General features: G+C 37.8%; 1 protein-coding gene across 4 annotated transcripts in view; it reads left to right on the top strand.

The window, feature by feature from the left end:
- LOC126830304 (transient receptor potential-gamma protein) overlaps nt 1-19,221 on the top strand; it is a 101,899-nt gene that overhangs the window by 48,523 nt on the left and 34,155 nt on the right. For all 4 annotated transcript variants that reach the window (XM_050560675.2, XM_056102696.1, XM_056102697.1 and 1 more), the window contains exon 3: nt 17,843-18,358. In XM_050560675.2, coding sequence (XP_050416632.2) covers nt 17,843-18,358 — 516 coding nt within the window. The remainder of the gene's footprint in view (nt 1-17,842; nt 18,359-19,221) is intronic.

Here is a 19,221-nt window from a genome sequence, read left to right as displayed (position 1 = left end):
GAAAATGAAAGAGAGAGAGAGAGAGAGGCCACCCATGTTAATTGAGATGTAGGACCTATTCTTATACTTCTGCTTGAACCTTTGATACATTGATCCTAGTTGTTTTCATTGAAAAAAATATTGAAAGAATACCATTAAATATAGTAGTCTTTAAATATCCATTATTTTACACTATTTTATTTGAAATCATTCAATATTCTGATTCTTTCGGGGGGGGGGGGGGGGTCATTGTAATTTTAATCATTTTTTGGGGAGTTTAAAAATATTCCTTGACATTTTCTTTTTTGACCATAATAAATAGCTATTGTATCTAGTTGTACCATGTATATACCATTTTTAGCATGTTAAAGATCCTCTTGACAGGTGAAAATGAATATAAAGAGTAAGCCATAGCATCACCATCAGGGCAAAATTAAATTAGTAGTACACTGCATGGCATATGGCCATCTTTATTAGGTCGGTTCGTACAACAGATGTAAGAGATTTAACCCTATTTCATTTCATTTCATTTCAATAGATATATTGCAACATACATGTATAATGTCAATGAGTTTAGTGGAATTCTATCAATAGTTTTGTATTTAACTATTTATTCTCTGCTTGAGGAGGGGGAAAAAGAAGAAAAGCAATGTATAAGAAATGAAGAGTCGGATCTGTTAATATCCGAGAAACTCTCAAGTCTGATCTGATTATGCATTTTCCGTCTGTGTCACTGACTTAATTCAAGAGACCAACTTCCTGTAGAAGCCATTTCTGTCCTATGATGTTAGAGAACGATTAAGGGTTTTCCAGTTAATGTTCAATATCGGTTGTTGAATTTCAGACGTAACTCGGGGCCATGTCTGATGTTTCGTCCATTAAGATACAGCTGCTGGGTTCCCATGCTCTCCGACGGCTTATCTTTGGAAAAATTAACGCATGTGCTTCATGAGATTATTGATTGACAATGATAACATGTAAATATGATTTGGTTGATTCGTTGCGATCAACCACAAGTTATTTTTACAGTTGGGTGACGAGACTTTGTACTCAGTATTCTGTTATTGGAACAGCATGAGTATTTTATTACGCTATCTATAAATATTATATAAAATGGTGGTGTAGGTTGTGTATTATTACTCTAAATAAATATTTGATGTGGGAAATGATAACTGAATATAATTATAGTCTTAATGAGAAGCAGCCACAGTAGTGGCACAGGTCCACTAACTTATAGCCCGTTCAGATGCTTATTTTTAAACCAGTTCATAATCGCTGGGGTTTTTAAGACAGCATCGTGTTGCGTTCACACGTACTATAAGCCAAACCAGTTGAACTATTCTGACCTCTTCAGTCGGAGGTTAGAGTTAACTACGCATGGGTAGCTTCACATTCTTTATTTGGTTCTCACACGCTTTTGATAACATTGTCACTGTCTGACCCCGATACGTTCGCAGGAATGTAACTTACTGCGTACTGCGCATGCTCAAAGCAAGCTGGAGCCGGGGTTTTTAAGCCAACCCGTTCAGACGGCTAAGATGAACCAGTTTAAAATAAAAAGCCTTCTGGAAGACAGGTCGCGAGCTGGGGTTTTTAAACTGGTTTATTTGCCCCACATTTGCGTTCAGACGCTTAAGTTAAACTGGGTTAACGATCTCGTTTTTTTTTTTAAACCAGTTCAACTTAAGCGTCTGAACAGGCTATAAGATGTTTTTGTTCAATTCCTGTGTAGGTACAGAATGGTCCTCAGGATTTGTAGTGCAGTTCCTAATACAGAGGTACTGGGAAAGCCTTCTTATTATTCTGTATTAAAGGACTGACCTTTATAAATTCAAGAATGCCTTTTACAGGTGACCTCACATCACAAGGCGTAGATCATTGGCTCTATGGCGCATGCATTGTTTACATAAGATGTTGTTGCATTACTTGGTCCAGGCAGAATGGTGCATTTTACTCATCTTATATACCCATTTACACTAAATAGGAAATGTTGTTTATTTTTATATACTTCAAACACCTTTATTTCTCTAAAACTTCAAAAAAATGTTCTAGAATTTAGTTTGCACAAGATTGCGAGAGAGAGAGAGAGAGAGAGAGAGATAGAGAGAGAGAGAGAGAGAGTTAGTTCAATTATTCGCTTATTTCAATTGCTTATTTCAATTATTCGCTTGCATCTGTTAATGAAAGGCTGATAATCTTAATGTCAGCCATTATTGTTTGTATATAGCAATATAGAGTTAAAATATAAATTATGCATTCTTTAGATAAAATCTGAATAAGAACTTAAACATACATTATGCATGAGCTAAATCTGTCTATTGCTGGTCTTTTGTTTGGACTGAAATGTTATCTAAATTATTAATTAGACATTAATTAACTTATCCAGACCATAATCAAGTCTCGATGTCAACACTAGCCTGCGATGTTTACTGGATTAGAATCCCATTTGCTGCTCCACTTTCATTCTTGATTTAATCATGAAATGGATAATCAAGACTGTTTTTTATTGTACCAACTAGTTATGATGATCGAGGCTAGGCCGAAAATTCAATCACTAAAATCTCGATTCAGAGTGGATCAATTTGACTGAAATTTTCAGCAGATTCCCTTTACATTATCTAGTTTTTAATTATTATAGTGAGAACTGCCAGCTCTTTATCTAATCTCCCATAATGTATCTTTAAAATTAGCATCAATATTCCATTTCATTAGGAAAAAATGTTTCAGGATCAGTCTGCACTTATTACAGACTGATAGTATCACGATTGAGAATCGACACTGACTAGGCTATTATGAAACTGACATGAGGATTTTATGGAAACAGACCTAGATTATAAGTTTAGTGATGTTTGCCAGTCCAGATGGTCTGCTATTAATATTTGATCTGCTGTTAATTTTGTTGCCATAGAATATAGGAATTTAAAGAATTGCATTTCAAGAAAAAGATATATAATCATTAAGATGAATGATACTGCAGACTACATGATCAAGTCTCTGGTTTATGAGGTTTACATTTCCAAGCTAGGGCTTGTACACTTTTTGATGATTTCTTGGCAAGGAGAAAAATGTTATTACACTCAAACTACTATTAATTGCCACACTCATACCTGATTTCAAGAAATGTTATGACCAACCTCTCGAAAATGTTCCAGTCATAATTCTAACTGTCCCTGATGTTTATTTTCTGGTACTTCACCATTGATATGATTTTATGGTTGTGGTGGGTTTCATAAAAGGAAGAGTATGCTGACCATAATTAGAACACCTGATACCACTTCACATGGTATGGGTACTATTAATGATTTGGATATATTCACATCAGGAACCCCATCTACTGTTAATCATCTAGCTTTTAACATTTCGCTAATGGATTTATGTACAGTAAATAATCCATTAGGGGCATTTAGTATCTAGATAGAGCATTAAACTATATCCAATATTACTTATTTAGTTTTACTGGAGAATATACTTCACAACTTTGTGTTAATAAATAAATATTTTTCCATATGTATGTATTATAGTTTATTGGATTTATGTATGATAATAATCCTTTAGATGTATTTAGTGAATGGATAGAACAATAAACTATAAAATAATTACTTATTAATTTTTACTTGAAAATGTTAAGAGAATAATCTTCCAAAAACTTTGCATAAATAAATAAACAAATTTCCATAAGTATGTTTAATAGTTTATTGGATTTATGGACCTTATTACGAAGAATATTTTATATCTTCAGGAATGACAGGATAGAATCCCATATGCAGAAGTCTTGAACAATTTCAGTTCAAGAATAAGCTGTAAAACTTAATGCCATTAGGATAAGTTATGAAAACACACAAAAAAATAAATAAAATGCTTTCAGACATTTACCATTTAAACATTTTGTGTGGGAAACATGTAAGACAGAATGAATTATTTGTCTATTTCTTTTCAATAAAATATATAATTCAAATGTAAATTATTTAATATCTTTTCCACATGCATTCAGAACATAAAACAGAGCAAAACATTGATAGATAGTATTTATTCACAGTATAATTTATGTATGTTGTTAAGTCACTTTGAAAATATATTACACACCTAGGCCATGATGTTTAACTAATTTATTAAGAAAATTGTGAGATATCTGGTATGAATATTTTGAATGTCTAAAAGTAGCAATATTGTTCTTAAAGGAGCTAAATCGCTAATATTTGGGACCTAGAAATTGACACAAATGGGCCGCAACCCATATAATAATGTAATGTGAATGTATATAAACTGATTTACATTCAACCGTTTCTGTTTTTTCTGTAATTTCTAATCAGTTATGTTCGGCGAAATAGGCCAGAAGTCTCAATTGAAAGGCAATATTTAGCGTCTGGTTATTCCAGTCTACACCGAAGATATTTATTGTGCATGCTCTCCAGATAAGGATATAGCGTCACTATTTGACATGACTTGTGGAATATGTCTAGCTGCGTTCTTTGAGACCCGTGTTCCAAATGGCGCTGAAACACATTATGGTACACGATTCGTGTACCAATGGTAAAATGTTTATTTTGTCTTGAATATTGGATATCAGAAGCCCATCTCTTCCCCGTAAGATCACAAGACCAATGTTGATTTGAATTGACAAATAATTTGTGTTTTCAATGTCGAAAATTTTTGATGATATTGAGTTAGAGACTTAGCTACTTTAATATATAAAAATCAACTCCGTTGCAGTCTTTGCATTGAGTTAAATAATACTATAATATTATGGTAATCTACAAAATGAAATGAAATGAAATGGGGTTTAACGTCTTACTGTTCTGCTCCGAAGATTATTGCAAGTACATGTACCGGAGCTTGAACTAAAAGGCATATTAAACAATTAGTATGATTTACAAGCTGATTTACGACAACAAACTTTTGGGTGCTTGCATAGATTCATTGACTCTTAAAGAAAAATTTTGAATTTCTTAAATAAATTAGGTAATCCTTCAAGGCAAATCTAGTGAACAATTCTGAACAGCTCGGAATTTTGAGCTGAAATTTTTTGACAATCTGAGTTATTTCTGCACATTTTGATATTTAATGTGTATAGTTAAACCCACTTTGTATAGTTGAACCCACATTTAACTTGTATAGTTAAACCCACATTTAACTTGTATAGTTAAACCCATGTTTAATTTGTATAGTTAAACCCACGTTTAACTTGTATAGTTAAACCCACGTTTAATTTGTATAGTTAAACCCACGTTTAATTTGTATAAATTGATACCTTGTAAAATCTTGGATTTCCCATTTATGACACTAGATGTAAAAATTGATGTCATGTTGATGTAATTGCGTGTGGAGGACAACATGTTTTTACCTTCCAAAAGACATTATCCCCCCAACCCCAATATTCAGATGATGAAACAATTGGACTAATTGGTGATAACGAAACAATGGTTATAATGATAACCCAGTTTGCTAAAGTCTTGTGGGATGTGGATGAATATCTTATCTTGTCAGTGTAACAAACTATTAAGAATAAATACCATGTTTTGATCCATGTCGTTAAAGTAAGCCATCCTGATAAACTAGCTCTTGTGCCTTTATTCTCATGGGGGGATGTGTTTTACCGTATATAAAGATTGTGGTAATCCCACTAGATCTGTCAAATATTCAGTAGCTGTTATAATCATTATAGACCTGTTGATAACATGTTATTGTTCATCATGTAATGAAATGAGATATCTTAGTTTACTCCCTCCCTAACAACTATATAAAGGGAACAGCCACTCAATCTCACTTAAGTCTGAAGAGTTCGCATAAGAACGAAACTAGTAGCTTTATAAGAGAAATCTGGGACAGCTACCTGTCACTTTATAATAGATTTCCAATAAAATGAAATGGGATTTAACATCATACTTTTCAGGACCAGTGGAAAAAAATTGGGTTTAACTTTTACACAACACAATCTAGGTCATTCCGGAACTAACATATGGTAAAATTTAATTTCAATAATTTGCTTGTGCATAGGGGTCTTTAGCAGTGTGAGGAAACTGTGGGACCCAGAGAAAACCCCCAAGGTAATCCTAATCCTTGATATGTGTACAAGCTTGTACTCGAAACCACACCATTTGACTCAATAACAGAGTTTATGATCTAAAGTGTGCAAGATAGACCATTTGGCCTCCCCGCAAACTTGGTCAAAGAAGATGGCCTTGAAAGCGGTAACTTGCCTACCCTTTTTTTTCATTTCCAACTGTCATAGGGTTTTTTACATAATCGTAATGGTATACATGGAGCCTTGGTTTTTTGTGTCATCCAAAAGGACTTTGACCTTAACCACTGGCAAGGGATGACAACCCTGAAAAATTCTCAACATGGGGAGTTTTCTTGCCCAACACTTGAATCAAACCTAGGAGGTCCTGCTTTGTGGGCCAACAGCATACTCGCTGAGCCACGTCTTTAATGGAGATTTAAACTCCATCTATACTGATGTAGATATAAGTCTTGTTTGAATTAGATAACAGATGTATACCATAAATCATTTAATTTCATACAATAAAATAAGGTTAACTCATAACTTCATGTTCATCTGCCAGAAATAATAACCCTCACATTATTCACACTAAACATATGGAAGACATTTTTATATAAAGAGACAAATGATGATCAACATGAAAAACTGGTAGACAAATTACTGTATGTATATACATATTTGTGTGGGTTGGCAAGAGATGCAAAGATCATCCAAATGATGATTAGCAGGTTTTCACAAGATATTGGTTGATATATTTATGAATGTATATAGATATTTGTATAGATCGGTAATAGCTGCAACAAACAAACTGGTAGTCATTTTGTGCATACTGGTAATAGATGCAAGCGACAATTGATAATCAATTGTTTATCACGCGAAAAACATTGTTCACTGGTATATATTTATCTGTTTATACATACGTATTTGTGTAGGATGGTAATTGATCCAAAAAAACTGGTATACATTTTTCATATGTACATATGTGTAGGCTGTTAATAAATCCCAAAGACATTTTTTATATAATAAACATACACATTTTTGTGCAGGTCAATAATAGCCACAAGAGACAAAAAATGATATGCAGCTTTAACTGGTAGACATTTTTTATATACGGGTTGCAATAATATACATGGTTGTATAGGTCAGGTCGGTAATAGATGCCAAAGACAAAAGATGTTCTGTTACAAATCAGTAGAATAATATGTGGTTATAAAAAGTTGGTATTGAATCCTACCGGCTCTTATATCATGATAATAACACAACTTTAATACAAGCAAACACATCATGATAAAAAAACACATGAACTTTGACCAGTTATGTCAGTTAGCTGTGATAATTATATATCTTATGGAAGTGGTCTTTGCTAAAAGCTTCCTGCTTAAATGTCAGAAGAACTTAATTGTCCAATTAGTCAAAACTCACGATATGTTTGCATGTTGTATGGTCTTTATACTAGCTGGATGGATATAGCCTGATGATTTTTTTTGATTATGGACAAGCTGACTATAAATGTTTTCAATGTGGTGTCTGTTTTTAAATAGAAAAGAGAGAGAGAGAGAAATGGGGTTTAACATCCACTCAACACAAACTAGTTCATTTCGGGACTAACATATGGTTTTTAATTTTATTTTAATAATTCGCTAGTGTGTAGATGTCTTTAGCAGTGGCAGGAAACAAAAGGACCCTGAGAAAACTCAGGAGGCTGGACAGGCGACCCTGCTCCTTGTCACGTACAACCGGTGAATCGAAATCACGCCAGTTGACTCAATGACAGAACTTATGATACAGCGCACACTTGCTAACCATTCGGCCATCCAACCCCCCTAAATAGAAAAGACTATATTATATATGGCATAGGGGTGTGCTATGATGGGAAACTTACAGATCTATATTCGCCTAGTCTTCACAGAATTCAAACTGTCAAGGGTTCTTTACATGTACACTGGAAAGACTGGAAACTGTTCCTTGCCATGCCCTCTGTCCTGCACTCTTGATAATGGGAGAAATCGTAAGGAATTTTCTCAACCAAATATTGGATTGAAGGCGAACCTCCAGTATAATTGTATGACCAACACTACTGATTAAAGTTTTATTTCTTTGAGAAAGTATCAGAAATTGTATAGTTGCATAGGATTACGTTAAAGATTAACCCCATATTAACTGGTTTCATTCATTGAAATATATGTGGGACTTCCCCATTAAAAGATCATTTATCTTTGCTGGGCATTTAGTAATTCATTACAAAGCTTTGAATATTAGATCCATATATATATCCATGTGATCAAATTACTATAACACTCATGAACCGAGACCAATATTAATTTAGACGCGATCCAAATACACACAATATGAGGCGATATCATTTCCAATAGTCTTTACAAACAGCAGAGTGACTATTTGTAGGCAATGGTCTGATATTACAAATATCTGTGAACGTTATTACGATTATTCCCATCAATATATGGAACCCTCGAGGAGTATCCCGTTACACATTCAATTTCAAGCTTTCCAATAGAAACCACAAAAGTAGAACGAAAATGAAAATAGATTGCGAAGTTAAGTCACCTCCAAGCAATAGAATGGTCATTTATTGTCCAACGAGTTACGATTGACTGATAAGTTGAAGCCAAATAACAAAGCAAACATACGATATCAATACCTAATCCGTAATTGGAAAGACATCTCGTTTGTCATATTTACTGCTGTGCTGATTGACAGTGACACGCTGCATCGTCACATTTATATTAAGTAATTACACCAACCAGTATTAAACGAATGGCTTCACCAATGGGTCCGGATTGATGACAAATTGATCTAATTTATCCTGCCCTCATTTTGCCCACATCCACAAATTGGATCACTTTGTTAATTAATTATATGAATATTGTTTCATACTGGAAATACAAGGATATTGTAAGTAGAATCAGTGATATAACTAGGATTAGGGACTGGAAATAAAATGAAATGGGGGTTTGATGTGTTATGGGGTAAATTTTACCCAGATATCAGTGTTTCCTTCAAGAGTATGCAGGGCCCTGCGACAGTTTAGTGGGGAGTACTACAGGGACAAACACAGACAGCGACAACTGTTGATAACTTTAATTGACGTGCCACCATTACAATAACATAATAGATAACCCGGATGTCTCGTATCACGAGAACTAACAATGAACGAAGGGACCTGTAACCTACAGGGACTTGTAACATATATAATTAACTATAATGGCGCGACCCTTTTTTTCCTTTTCTTGTAGAACAATTTATGGAATTAAAAATAACTTTTAGACATGAAAACACTTAAAAGTCTTAATAAAGAACATAGTCTATTAGTTTTTTAGGCAACTGGCGTGTACGATTTCGTGGTAATCCTGGTATGTTAGAAGAAACACTTGTTGCTGTATTTGACAGGGTCTGGATGTTCAGGGTATCATCGATAAGATCAGATTCTGACGAACTGCTTGATGCTTCTGCCTCGCCACGGTCGGGTAGTTGAGCTGATGCAGTCGGGTCGAGTGGTGTGGTCAATACAGAAGGAATGATGACCGTATCATCTTCGCTATCATCTGAAGCAACGGAGCAAGCTGTGGGGGAAATATTTACCTTGTAAACCTCTGTAGGATGGACGGAGTATGTCTTCGAGCGGATTTGAGAGTTCCTCAGCTTATGAAGTTGTAGAAAGCCGTTCTGAACACCCGAGACAATATATTTGTCACGTGCCCTGTTTTTATCACGATCACAAAATAAATAAACTAAATCCCCAATACGGACGTTCTGTGGAGGACCAGACTTGCCAAGAGGGTTTTTTGACCGTTCACTGTAAGGATGATTTTGGTGACGTCGCACTTGTTGAGCATGTATGAGATTACTGTCATCGATGAGTAACTGCTCATTGGTGATTTGATCCCGCTTGCACCACATTTCCCTAGCCGACAAACCACTGGCCCGAAGACGAGAATTAACGCGCGCAATGACACAGCTTAATAAAACTGGGGTGATGGGGGATCCTGAAGGGTCCTGTCGGAGGATCTCATCCTCGATTTCTTGGATGGCGTGTTCAGCTACAGGGTTTTTATTTATGTTCTTTGTTCGGCCAAGTTCGACATAAACACCATGTTGGTTCAGTAAGCGGTCATTAACTATAGCTTGAAAACAGGGGCCTGGGTCACAGCGTATAATACTACAGCCTTCAACTGGTACCATCTCAATGCACAATTGGAGAAGGGCGTCCCGGATAGTTTGGTGCTTTTCATCCGGAACTAGGGTCGCAGAAGTTTTGGAGGTAACACATTCACGGAGTACGAGAATTTTCTGTTTGGCGCGACATAAAACATCTGCGGCGAAATAGGTTCCAACAGCTTTAGGTGGGGGTTCGCTAGTTTGTTGAATAATAGAAGATGGTATTTTGCGAAGAGCTGCACATTGTTGACAGTTTCTAGATACAGCGTCCACGGCTTGATCTAAATCCAATGCGTAGAAATATCTACGAACGATAAGACGTGTTTGGTAGCTTGAGGGGTGATCCAAACGAATGTGTAACGCAGTGAGTAGACCTAGTATCAGGTCCCTTGGGATGACGATTAAGTCTCGAGTCACAGCTAAAGGATCAGACTTTTGAACGACTAGGGTTCCGTCTAATGCGATGGAGACGGTATTGAGGTACCGTTTGACGTCATGAATATTGGTAGATTTCTTTGATGGTCGAGTGCCCTGTGCAAGGTGGGCATGCACTCGACGCAGGTCCTTACAATCTTGCTGAGCCTGGCGCCACATGGAGCGATTAACAAATGGCAGCCTGACCGATCCATTCATAATATCTTTCACAGACACGGCACGAACAACAGAGTCCATGGTAACCGATATGAATGAGCACACTTGACAACTCATATCTTCACAATCTGGAGCATTTCGACTTCCAAAATCTGACGGAATGTTGACCTTGCCGGCTAGGTGGCGAATGAAAACTTGATATCGACTGGCAATGGATAGAAATGTGGTCACTCTTGGACTAGTAGAGTATTCACCCCTTTGTAACTTGGAATAAGCCTCAACACAAGGCTTACTGTCGGTAAGAATTTGAGCTACGTGACCAGACTGAATGATATAAGGAGCAAAGTGTTTGATGGATGCCGCAATAGATAAAGCTTCGATCTCACAGGGACTCCATCCATGTTTTCGTTCAGGGAGCTTCGCGCTGTAGAAACCAGCTAATTGTAGTTTGTCGTTTCTAATAAGGTATAATGTGGAGGCCAATCCAAAGCTTCTGACTGCCCCATCTGTGACTATCCATAACTGATCGTTGGGTCTTGGTAAAGTGATAGACTTCGCATCTTTTAAATATGCCTGTGCCAGGTGGAATGAAGCAGTCGTGTCATCCGTCCAGACGATTATATCTTTAGACTGAGCTCCTCCTCCCACTAGGCTATCGAGTGGACTCAAATATTTAGCACACTGCGGAAGTACACGTGAGAGGAACTTGTATGCACCTATAAAGGCTCGCAAGTCTTTAATAGTCTTAGGGATTGCACACGTCGATAGGGTGGCGATTCTGTGAGGGTTTGCAGTTAAAGATCCCTGACACCAGGTCCATCCAAGAATGGTAGTTTTTCTCGGTGCGATGATTGTTTTAGAGGCCTTTAAGTTGAGAGAGGCTGTGTGTAAGGCATTGAGAACAGCCTGCCAGTTCTTTAGGAGTTCTTCAGGAGTATTCCCCCCACAGTACAAATCATCGGCAATTTTGGCGACAAATCCCTGTTGTATCAAATCTCCCAGCACACGGCACATTAACTCTTCTAACGCTGTCTCTGAGCCCGGCATACCCATGGCACACCTAGTATATACCCGGATACCCTTAAATGGGGTAGCGACGCCGCAAAACTTCATAGAATCCGCGGATAAGGGAATTTGGTAAAAGGCATTTGACAAGTCTGTAGCAATTATGTAAGTCCAACTGGCAATTGACCGTAAGGTTGAATCGATATCTGGCATCAGGGATGGTTGTGGTTTAGCATACTTGCCGACTTCGCCAAACGCAGTCACCAGTCTGTATGTACCATTGGGCTTTTTGATCAAAAATGACGGATTTAAGTATTCGACTACCATATCCAGGTCCTCGGGTTTCCGGAAGACTCCGATGCTCTCAAGCTCATCAAATTTGGATTGTAGTTCATCTAGCTTATCTTTAGCATACTGGGGGACACGCCCTTTTCGTTGGGGTGGAAGGACTGGACCCATATTGACTTTTGCGGTGAAGTGACCAAATGCACCGTTATAGCCCTTGGGTGTTGTGCTGAAAACAGAGTCGTATTGTCGTAGTAGGGTGCGAAACTGCTTGTGAACAAGAGGTGACAGTATTTCATCCGGATCAAGCGTAACAGCAGATGAGGGCGGATTGGGCATGGATGTGGTCAGTGTGTGTATGTCATTGGCTGAATTCGGTGATACCAGGGGGTTATACACAGGTAGCACCTGAGAAAAGTGGCTGTTTCTGCGAACGATGATTGGTAAATCAGTAGAGTTAGGTATACGTAACTTTCCGCCTATCGGTCGTAAGACGGACGGAGCAGGCCATAATGCTTCGGTCTGATGGGGAGAGAGATCTAGCCGGGGTTCTACGGCCACTGTGTCGATGTTGTCGAGTTCAGCTGGGACATCTACTTCTATGAATTTACCAGGCCAAATAGTGGTAGCAGTATTCGATCTTAAAACAGAAGCTTGAGTGCGTCGTACCGATGGACTTGACTTTGGAGAAGAGGAACCGTATGGATAAATATGGCCACCAATAAGTACGTGTTGCTTGGAAGGTCGCACGGCTACATCGTTGACAGACATGAAAGGGGTTCCTCCAAGTAGTTCCACATCCATAGAGGACACGACTAATGCGGTGAATGATAAGATATGATCGTCTCTTGTCAACTCAAAGCAAGTTTCTCCGACAACGTTTAACAATGTTCGGCCATCAGCCTGAGTAGCGTATTGTGTACTTTTAGTAACAGGAATGCCCAACTGGAGAGCGAGAGGATGACTTATCATATTCGTTTCGGAACCAGAGTCGACGGTTATGCGGATGGCATGGTGGTCGTAGAATGCATCAAGATAGGGAGACTGATCGACTTGGACTCTTCGTGATGAAACCGACAAAGTTGGCGTATCAGCATTATTGGCATCTGAAATGATATCAGTGTTCTCATCATCGTCAGAATCGACGATAACCTGCCTGGCTCGTGACATAAACTTTCTGTCGCTCTCGGGCAAATATGGACATAGACTGAGGTAATGGTCAGTGGAACCTCGGTTGGATTGTAAGCATAGAGGACACATTGTAGGCGATCTTTTTGTAACACGTTGTGGCTTTAAGGTTTGTGGCCTGGGCCTTGGCGGGGGGTTATGCAGTCTGGAGTCTGGGCGAAACGGTGGTCGGGAACCCATACGCATGCAACGAACCTCTTCAGCAGTTTCCACCTCTTCTAAAAGGGATGACAAGGCCATTGATATCTCTGGTTTAAGTGACGCGATAGTACATGTACGTAATTGGATTCCATACCGTTGCTTAACGAGCTTGGGCAAACCGGGGTGGATTAAACGAAGCCATAATACTGTTATCAGATTTTCTAAGGATGGAGACATTTCCTCCTCGGTAACTTGAGTTCCATAGTGTGTAAGACCGCATCCGACAGTTAATAGATTGTCATCAACGAAGGCGATCAGCCTCTGAAATAAGTCTTCTGGTTTTTCATCCATTTCTAGTTTCATATCACAGATGTCAAGGAACTGTGCCCCACTATTCTGAAATCCATAGTGAGCACGGATTGATTGCCAAACAGAGCTTATACTCACAGACTTGTGAATAATGGTGTTGCGGGCTATCACCGGGCAAAAATTGGCGATTTGACCCAACATGAGCTCTAAAAAAACCACCTTTTGTGCTGCAGTCTTCCCACGTTCGTCGGTAAAGCCTCGATTTGGGTTATCCCTGCTTTTCTTAGACCATACAATATCGGGAGCGAAGAATGGGGCGAAGTTGTCATCTAGAGATAAAATGTATGTAAGGTTCTGTTTCCAGGCCTCGAACGAGGTGATAGTTTCATCTTTTGTCAAAACACGCTGCTTTGGGGCGCGAGTTGAAGCCATTGATTGATAAATTGATGGGGGTTCGTCTTAAAAATAAAAATTATATGGCGCGCTTCTACGCGAGCCAACAGAAATCTATTTACAGTACACTGTAACCTGCCTGTTGAATGATATTTCTTGTTTGCCGAGTCCTGCAGTTCACGGAGACGTAAGGAATAAATCCACAATCAGCCACCACGACAGTTTAGTGGGGAGTACTACAGGGACAAACACAGACAGCGACAACTGTTGATAACTTTAATTGACGTGCCACCATTACAATAACATAATAGATAACCCGGATGTCTCGTATCACGAGAACTAACAATGAACGAAGGGACCTGTAACCTACAGGGACTTGTAACATATATAATTAACTATAATGGCGCTGCTGTTTATTCTCATTACCAAGTCCTCTATCCTGCACCACTGACAAGGGGTAACCACTGTGAAAAATAATGAGTGAAACTTTCTCAACCATCGCCGAGATTGAACCTGGGACCCGGATAGTAAACCAACACCTTGCTCACTGAGCCACTGTGGCTACTTAATTTAAAGAACCCTAGTCTCATAATGATGACAAGCTAATCAAACAATGTTCATTTCATATGCATTAAAGAACCCCACTCTCATAATAATACAATAACATTTAAGCTAAACATAATTATTTCCATTCATTTAAAGAACCTTGGACTCTTTATCCACTTTTATTATTCCATGCAAATTTTTTAGATACAGAGCAGATCCTTACATTGAAATACATGATGTAGTCATCAATATTTGAACTTTCCTAGTACACTCCAACATGTAGACTACAATGAGTACATTAACCCTTTACCAGTTGGACCACCTGAAACTACCAATTTTTTGGACAACCCCAAACCATTTAACTGATGCGAAAAACTGGGGTGCAGGAAGAATTGGTATACAGTCCAGCAACCTGGAGGTCTAGTCACATATCTTAGGGGGGGTCACGGTGGCTAAGTGGGTAAGACACGTGCTCGCTAGCCTGGAGGTGGGGTGATCCAGATTTTCCAGCGTGGTTCGCCCTTGTCAGTGATGCAGGACGGAGGGCCTGACAAGGACAGCTGTCTAGTCGCTCGGATGGGACGAAAAACCAAGGTCCCGTGTACACATTGCCATGAACGTAAAAGATCCCTTCACAGTTGGAATTCGAGATAAAAGTATAGGCCATAGTGACGCCATCTGGGCAAAATGGGACGAAAAACCAAGGTCCCGTGTACACATTGGCATGAACGTAAAAGATCCCTTCACAGTTGGAATTGGATATAAGAGTAGGCCATAGTGACGCCATCTGGGCAAAATTTTCCTCATGGAACGTGTATGGCATATGCCCATCTTCATTAGCCCAGTTCGGAGCAGAACAGTAGGACGTTAAACCTCATTTCATTTCATTTCACATATCTCAGGTATTTTGGGTCAGTCTAAAGAACAGTATTTTAAGTTGGGTTTTGGGCCAGTTTAACGAACAGTATTTTAGGTTGGTTTTGGGTCAGTCTAAAGAACAGTATTTTAAGTTGGGTTTTGGGTCAGTTTAAAGAACAGTATTTCATATTTAGGTTGGTTTTAGGTCAATCTAAAGAACAGTATTTTAAGTTGGGTTTTGGGTCAGTTTAAAGAACAGTATTTCATATTTAGGTTGGTTTTAGGTCAATCTAAAGAACAGTATTTTAAGTTGGTTTTGGGTCAGTTTAAAGAACAGTATTTTAGGTTGGTTTTAGGTCAATCTAAAGAACAGTATTTTAAGTTTATTTTGGGCTGTGCAGGATATACCTGTATGAAATATATCACTTTTCTCTCATTTTCATAAAGGAACTGATTTAGTCTGTAGTTGCATGTATTAAGTACTAAAGGGTTAAGGATTCTGTATTAAGTAGTAATATTTAACATGTATATCGGATATCCTATAGTAATCATGACAGACCATTAACTCCACAAGACAGGCCTTCTATTTGACCATCAGAATACTGAAGGGTTATTTACTACTGGGCTTCACTTTTCAAACTTGGATGTCATGTCAAGGTCTAGTAGGCGGATGATTATAAATGTACAATTATTGGTGAATGGTTCCATCTTCTAGAATACTGATTTAATCAGATAGAATCAATCAGTGGTATCTGAAACATTTAGTTTAATGACCAGAATGCTACTCCCCAATACAGAAATGAAATGAAATGTGGTTTAATGTCTTACTTTCCTACACCAACTAGACGGGCATGTGGGATATTCTTTTCCCCAGAAAGATCGGCTACAGCTTACTTTTATTTCGGTTTCCAACTGTCATGGCATCTTTATTGTACCACTGATGGTATACACACCTCGTTTTTATGTGCCATTAAAAACACTAGACACTTTTCCAGCATCAATGACTGGACGAAACCAGGCTGGAGGACCTTTCTTTGCCAACACTAGGATCGAGGGGCCAGAACCATGTCCTTAATATGTAAACCTGGTCTTGATAAAGATAACAACTTATTGGTACCGGTAAACCACATTTGATGGAATAAGCACAAATTGTCATCCTCAATAAAGTGAACCCATGTTTGCTGTGTGGTTGCTTTAAAAAATAAAACCTTCACATCAATCCCAGTGTCAGCCAAGAAAGTTCTTCAGGTAGACATCATCTATAGCAACCAGACGTAACAAAACTGGATTGCCCATCTTTATTAGCTCAATTGGTGCAGGGGGGGTGGATGGTCGAATGCTTAGAACATGCACGCTATATCATGAGGTCTGTCATTGAGTCAAGTAGCGTGGTTTCGATTCCCCGGTTATACATGACAAGGAGTAGGGTTGCCTGCCCAAACTAGTGGGTTTTCTCTGGGTCCTCCGGTTTCCTCGCACTGTTAAAAACTTCTACGTGCAAGCAAATTATTGAAATAAAATTGAACCATGTCTTACTCCCGAAATGGCCTAGTTTGTGTGTGTGTGTTTCTCTCTCTCAATTGGTGCAGAACAGTAGGACATTAAACCCATTTCATTTCATCTGCTTATTTGGTTGAATACAATAGAAGTGCCTCAAAATCGATGTGGAATCTTAAATAATCTTGCAGACAAGTAGTCACTAGGATTTTTTTATCAAGCAAAATATTAAACTAATTGTATTCTATAGAATTGTGTCCTGTGTATTTATAATATTCAACAAACTTTACACTTGCTTACACTGAACGTTAAATGTTAATAAATGTAATATATATATATATATATATATATATATCTTCATGTATGATTTCCTACAAGCTGTTGTATTTTTATAGGCAATTATCATGTAGTAAAAATGTCCAAAACATTTTGTATTACAGGATTAAAATTGTTGTAGATCTATATCTACTAAAAGTTTAAAATGTGCAGGGCAAATAAGAAATTAAAAATATAGGTACTATCTAATTAACCCCTCCACCCGACAAAAAAACAAAACAACAGAAGATGAGCAAATTTTTGACATCTAAATGACAAAATGAAAGAGGTTTACAGTTTATGGACCAACCTACTCTTCATTAAGTTCACTATCAATGGTTCTTTTACATGTATGACAACCTGTATATGGATGGATCCTTGATTTCCTCCCATATGAATGAGGAACTTTCCTGGTCAATACCAAGATTGAACCCAGTACCTACTGTCATGAGTCTGTGTTGTACTAACAGAGCCACCTGATGGACAAACTTATTGGTAGGAATAATATATGAAGGTTAATATGGTTTTAATGAAAATTTTTCCTTTTTTTTTTTTCAGGCCTTAAATCATCCGTGTCCCTCCACATCATTTACTCCAGATATAACACCTATCATATTAGCAGGACACAGAGATAATTACGAAATTATAAAAATTTTACTGGACAGGGGATATCGTATACCAAAACCACATGATATACGGTGTGATTGTAAAGATTGTATTGCTGGCAATAGTGACGACAGCTTACGGCATTCGCGATCTCGGATAAATGCATACAAAGCTTTAGCTAGTCCTTCGTTGATCGCTCTGTCAAGTAAAGATCCCATTTTAACAGCATTTGAACTGTGCGCAGAGTTACGCAGATTGAGCAAACTTGAAAATGAATTCAAATTGGATTACGAAAAACTCGGATTAAAGTGTCAGGATTTTGCTGTGGACTTGTTAGATCAGACAAGGGGTTCCAGGGAACTGCATATCATCTTAAATCATGACACGGCTTCTTCAACGGACGAAGGTGGAACAGAAAGACAGAAATTAGCGCGTTTGAAATTAGCCATAAAATATAAACAGAAAAGGGTGAGTGTGGTTGAATATTATCTGTCAATGTTCAGTGCTTTCACTTTAAAATTTTGATGTTCATTTTTTTTATGTATTTTGTTTACCTCAGAGGCTCATTTTAACAAGAAATGTTGTCAATGGAGATGGTAGATTTTAGCATTCTTGAATCATTTATACACATAAAAAGCACTGGTATAAATTTAACTGTATATCATTTTTTAAGGTTATATTCTAGATTTCATGGCATGTAATAAATTGACTGACATATTATTTCCTAACATGCTCTGAGTTGGAATCCTGGTGGTTCCAACTTTTCATGTATCACAAAGAAAGTAATTAAGAATAGGTATTCAGGTGGGACCAAGAGAACACACTTACGAGAATGGGATTGGGACAGAACATTTAAGATTAAAATAAATGTATCTAGAAACACAATGTTGTCAGGGCAAAATTATCCCTTAAAGATGGGTTCCCACCTACAAACTGGGTGATTTAATGGTATATATGGACTAAAAACATATTCAAACTAATTAACTTTGCTTTAAATCCTTCTCAAACATTGTAATTGCGATGGAATGTCCTGCTGTAAAAATTCGATCAAACCAGGTCATGTTTACGTCACATGACTTACCTCTCTTGGAAGTCAGAGGAGAATTCATTGCATACATAATAAGACGATGCTGTCTTTAATCGCTTACTATTTATTACAAATATCGAATCCTAATTAAATTCTCGGATTATCCACTACCAGCGTCTTTTTCTGTCATTTTTATCTCAGAAAGTGTTGTACGTCTAACTCTTCATAAAGTTCATCAACTTGTACATCAAGCGCTCAATGTGTGCAGCGTGTGCAGAAGTTCCTAATCGTCGGGCTGTTGATT

Source organism: Patella vulgata, chromosome 8 (genome assembly GCF_932274485.2).
Source record: "Patella vulgata chromosome 8, xgPatVulg1.2, whole genome shotgun sequence".
Lineage (NCBI taxonomy): Eukaryota > Metazoa > Mollusca > Gastropoda > Patellidae > Patella > Patella vulgata.
The sequence above is the reverse complement of the archived record's forward strand: the minus strand, read 5'-3'. Positions and strand labels throughout refer to the sequence as shown.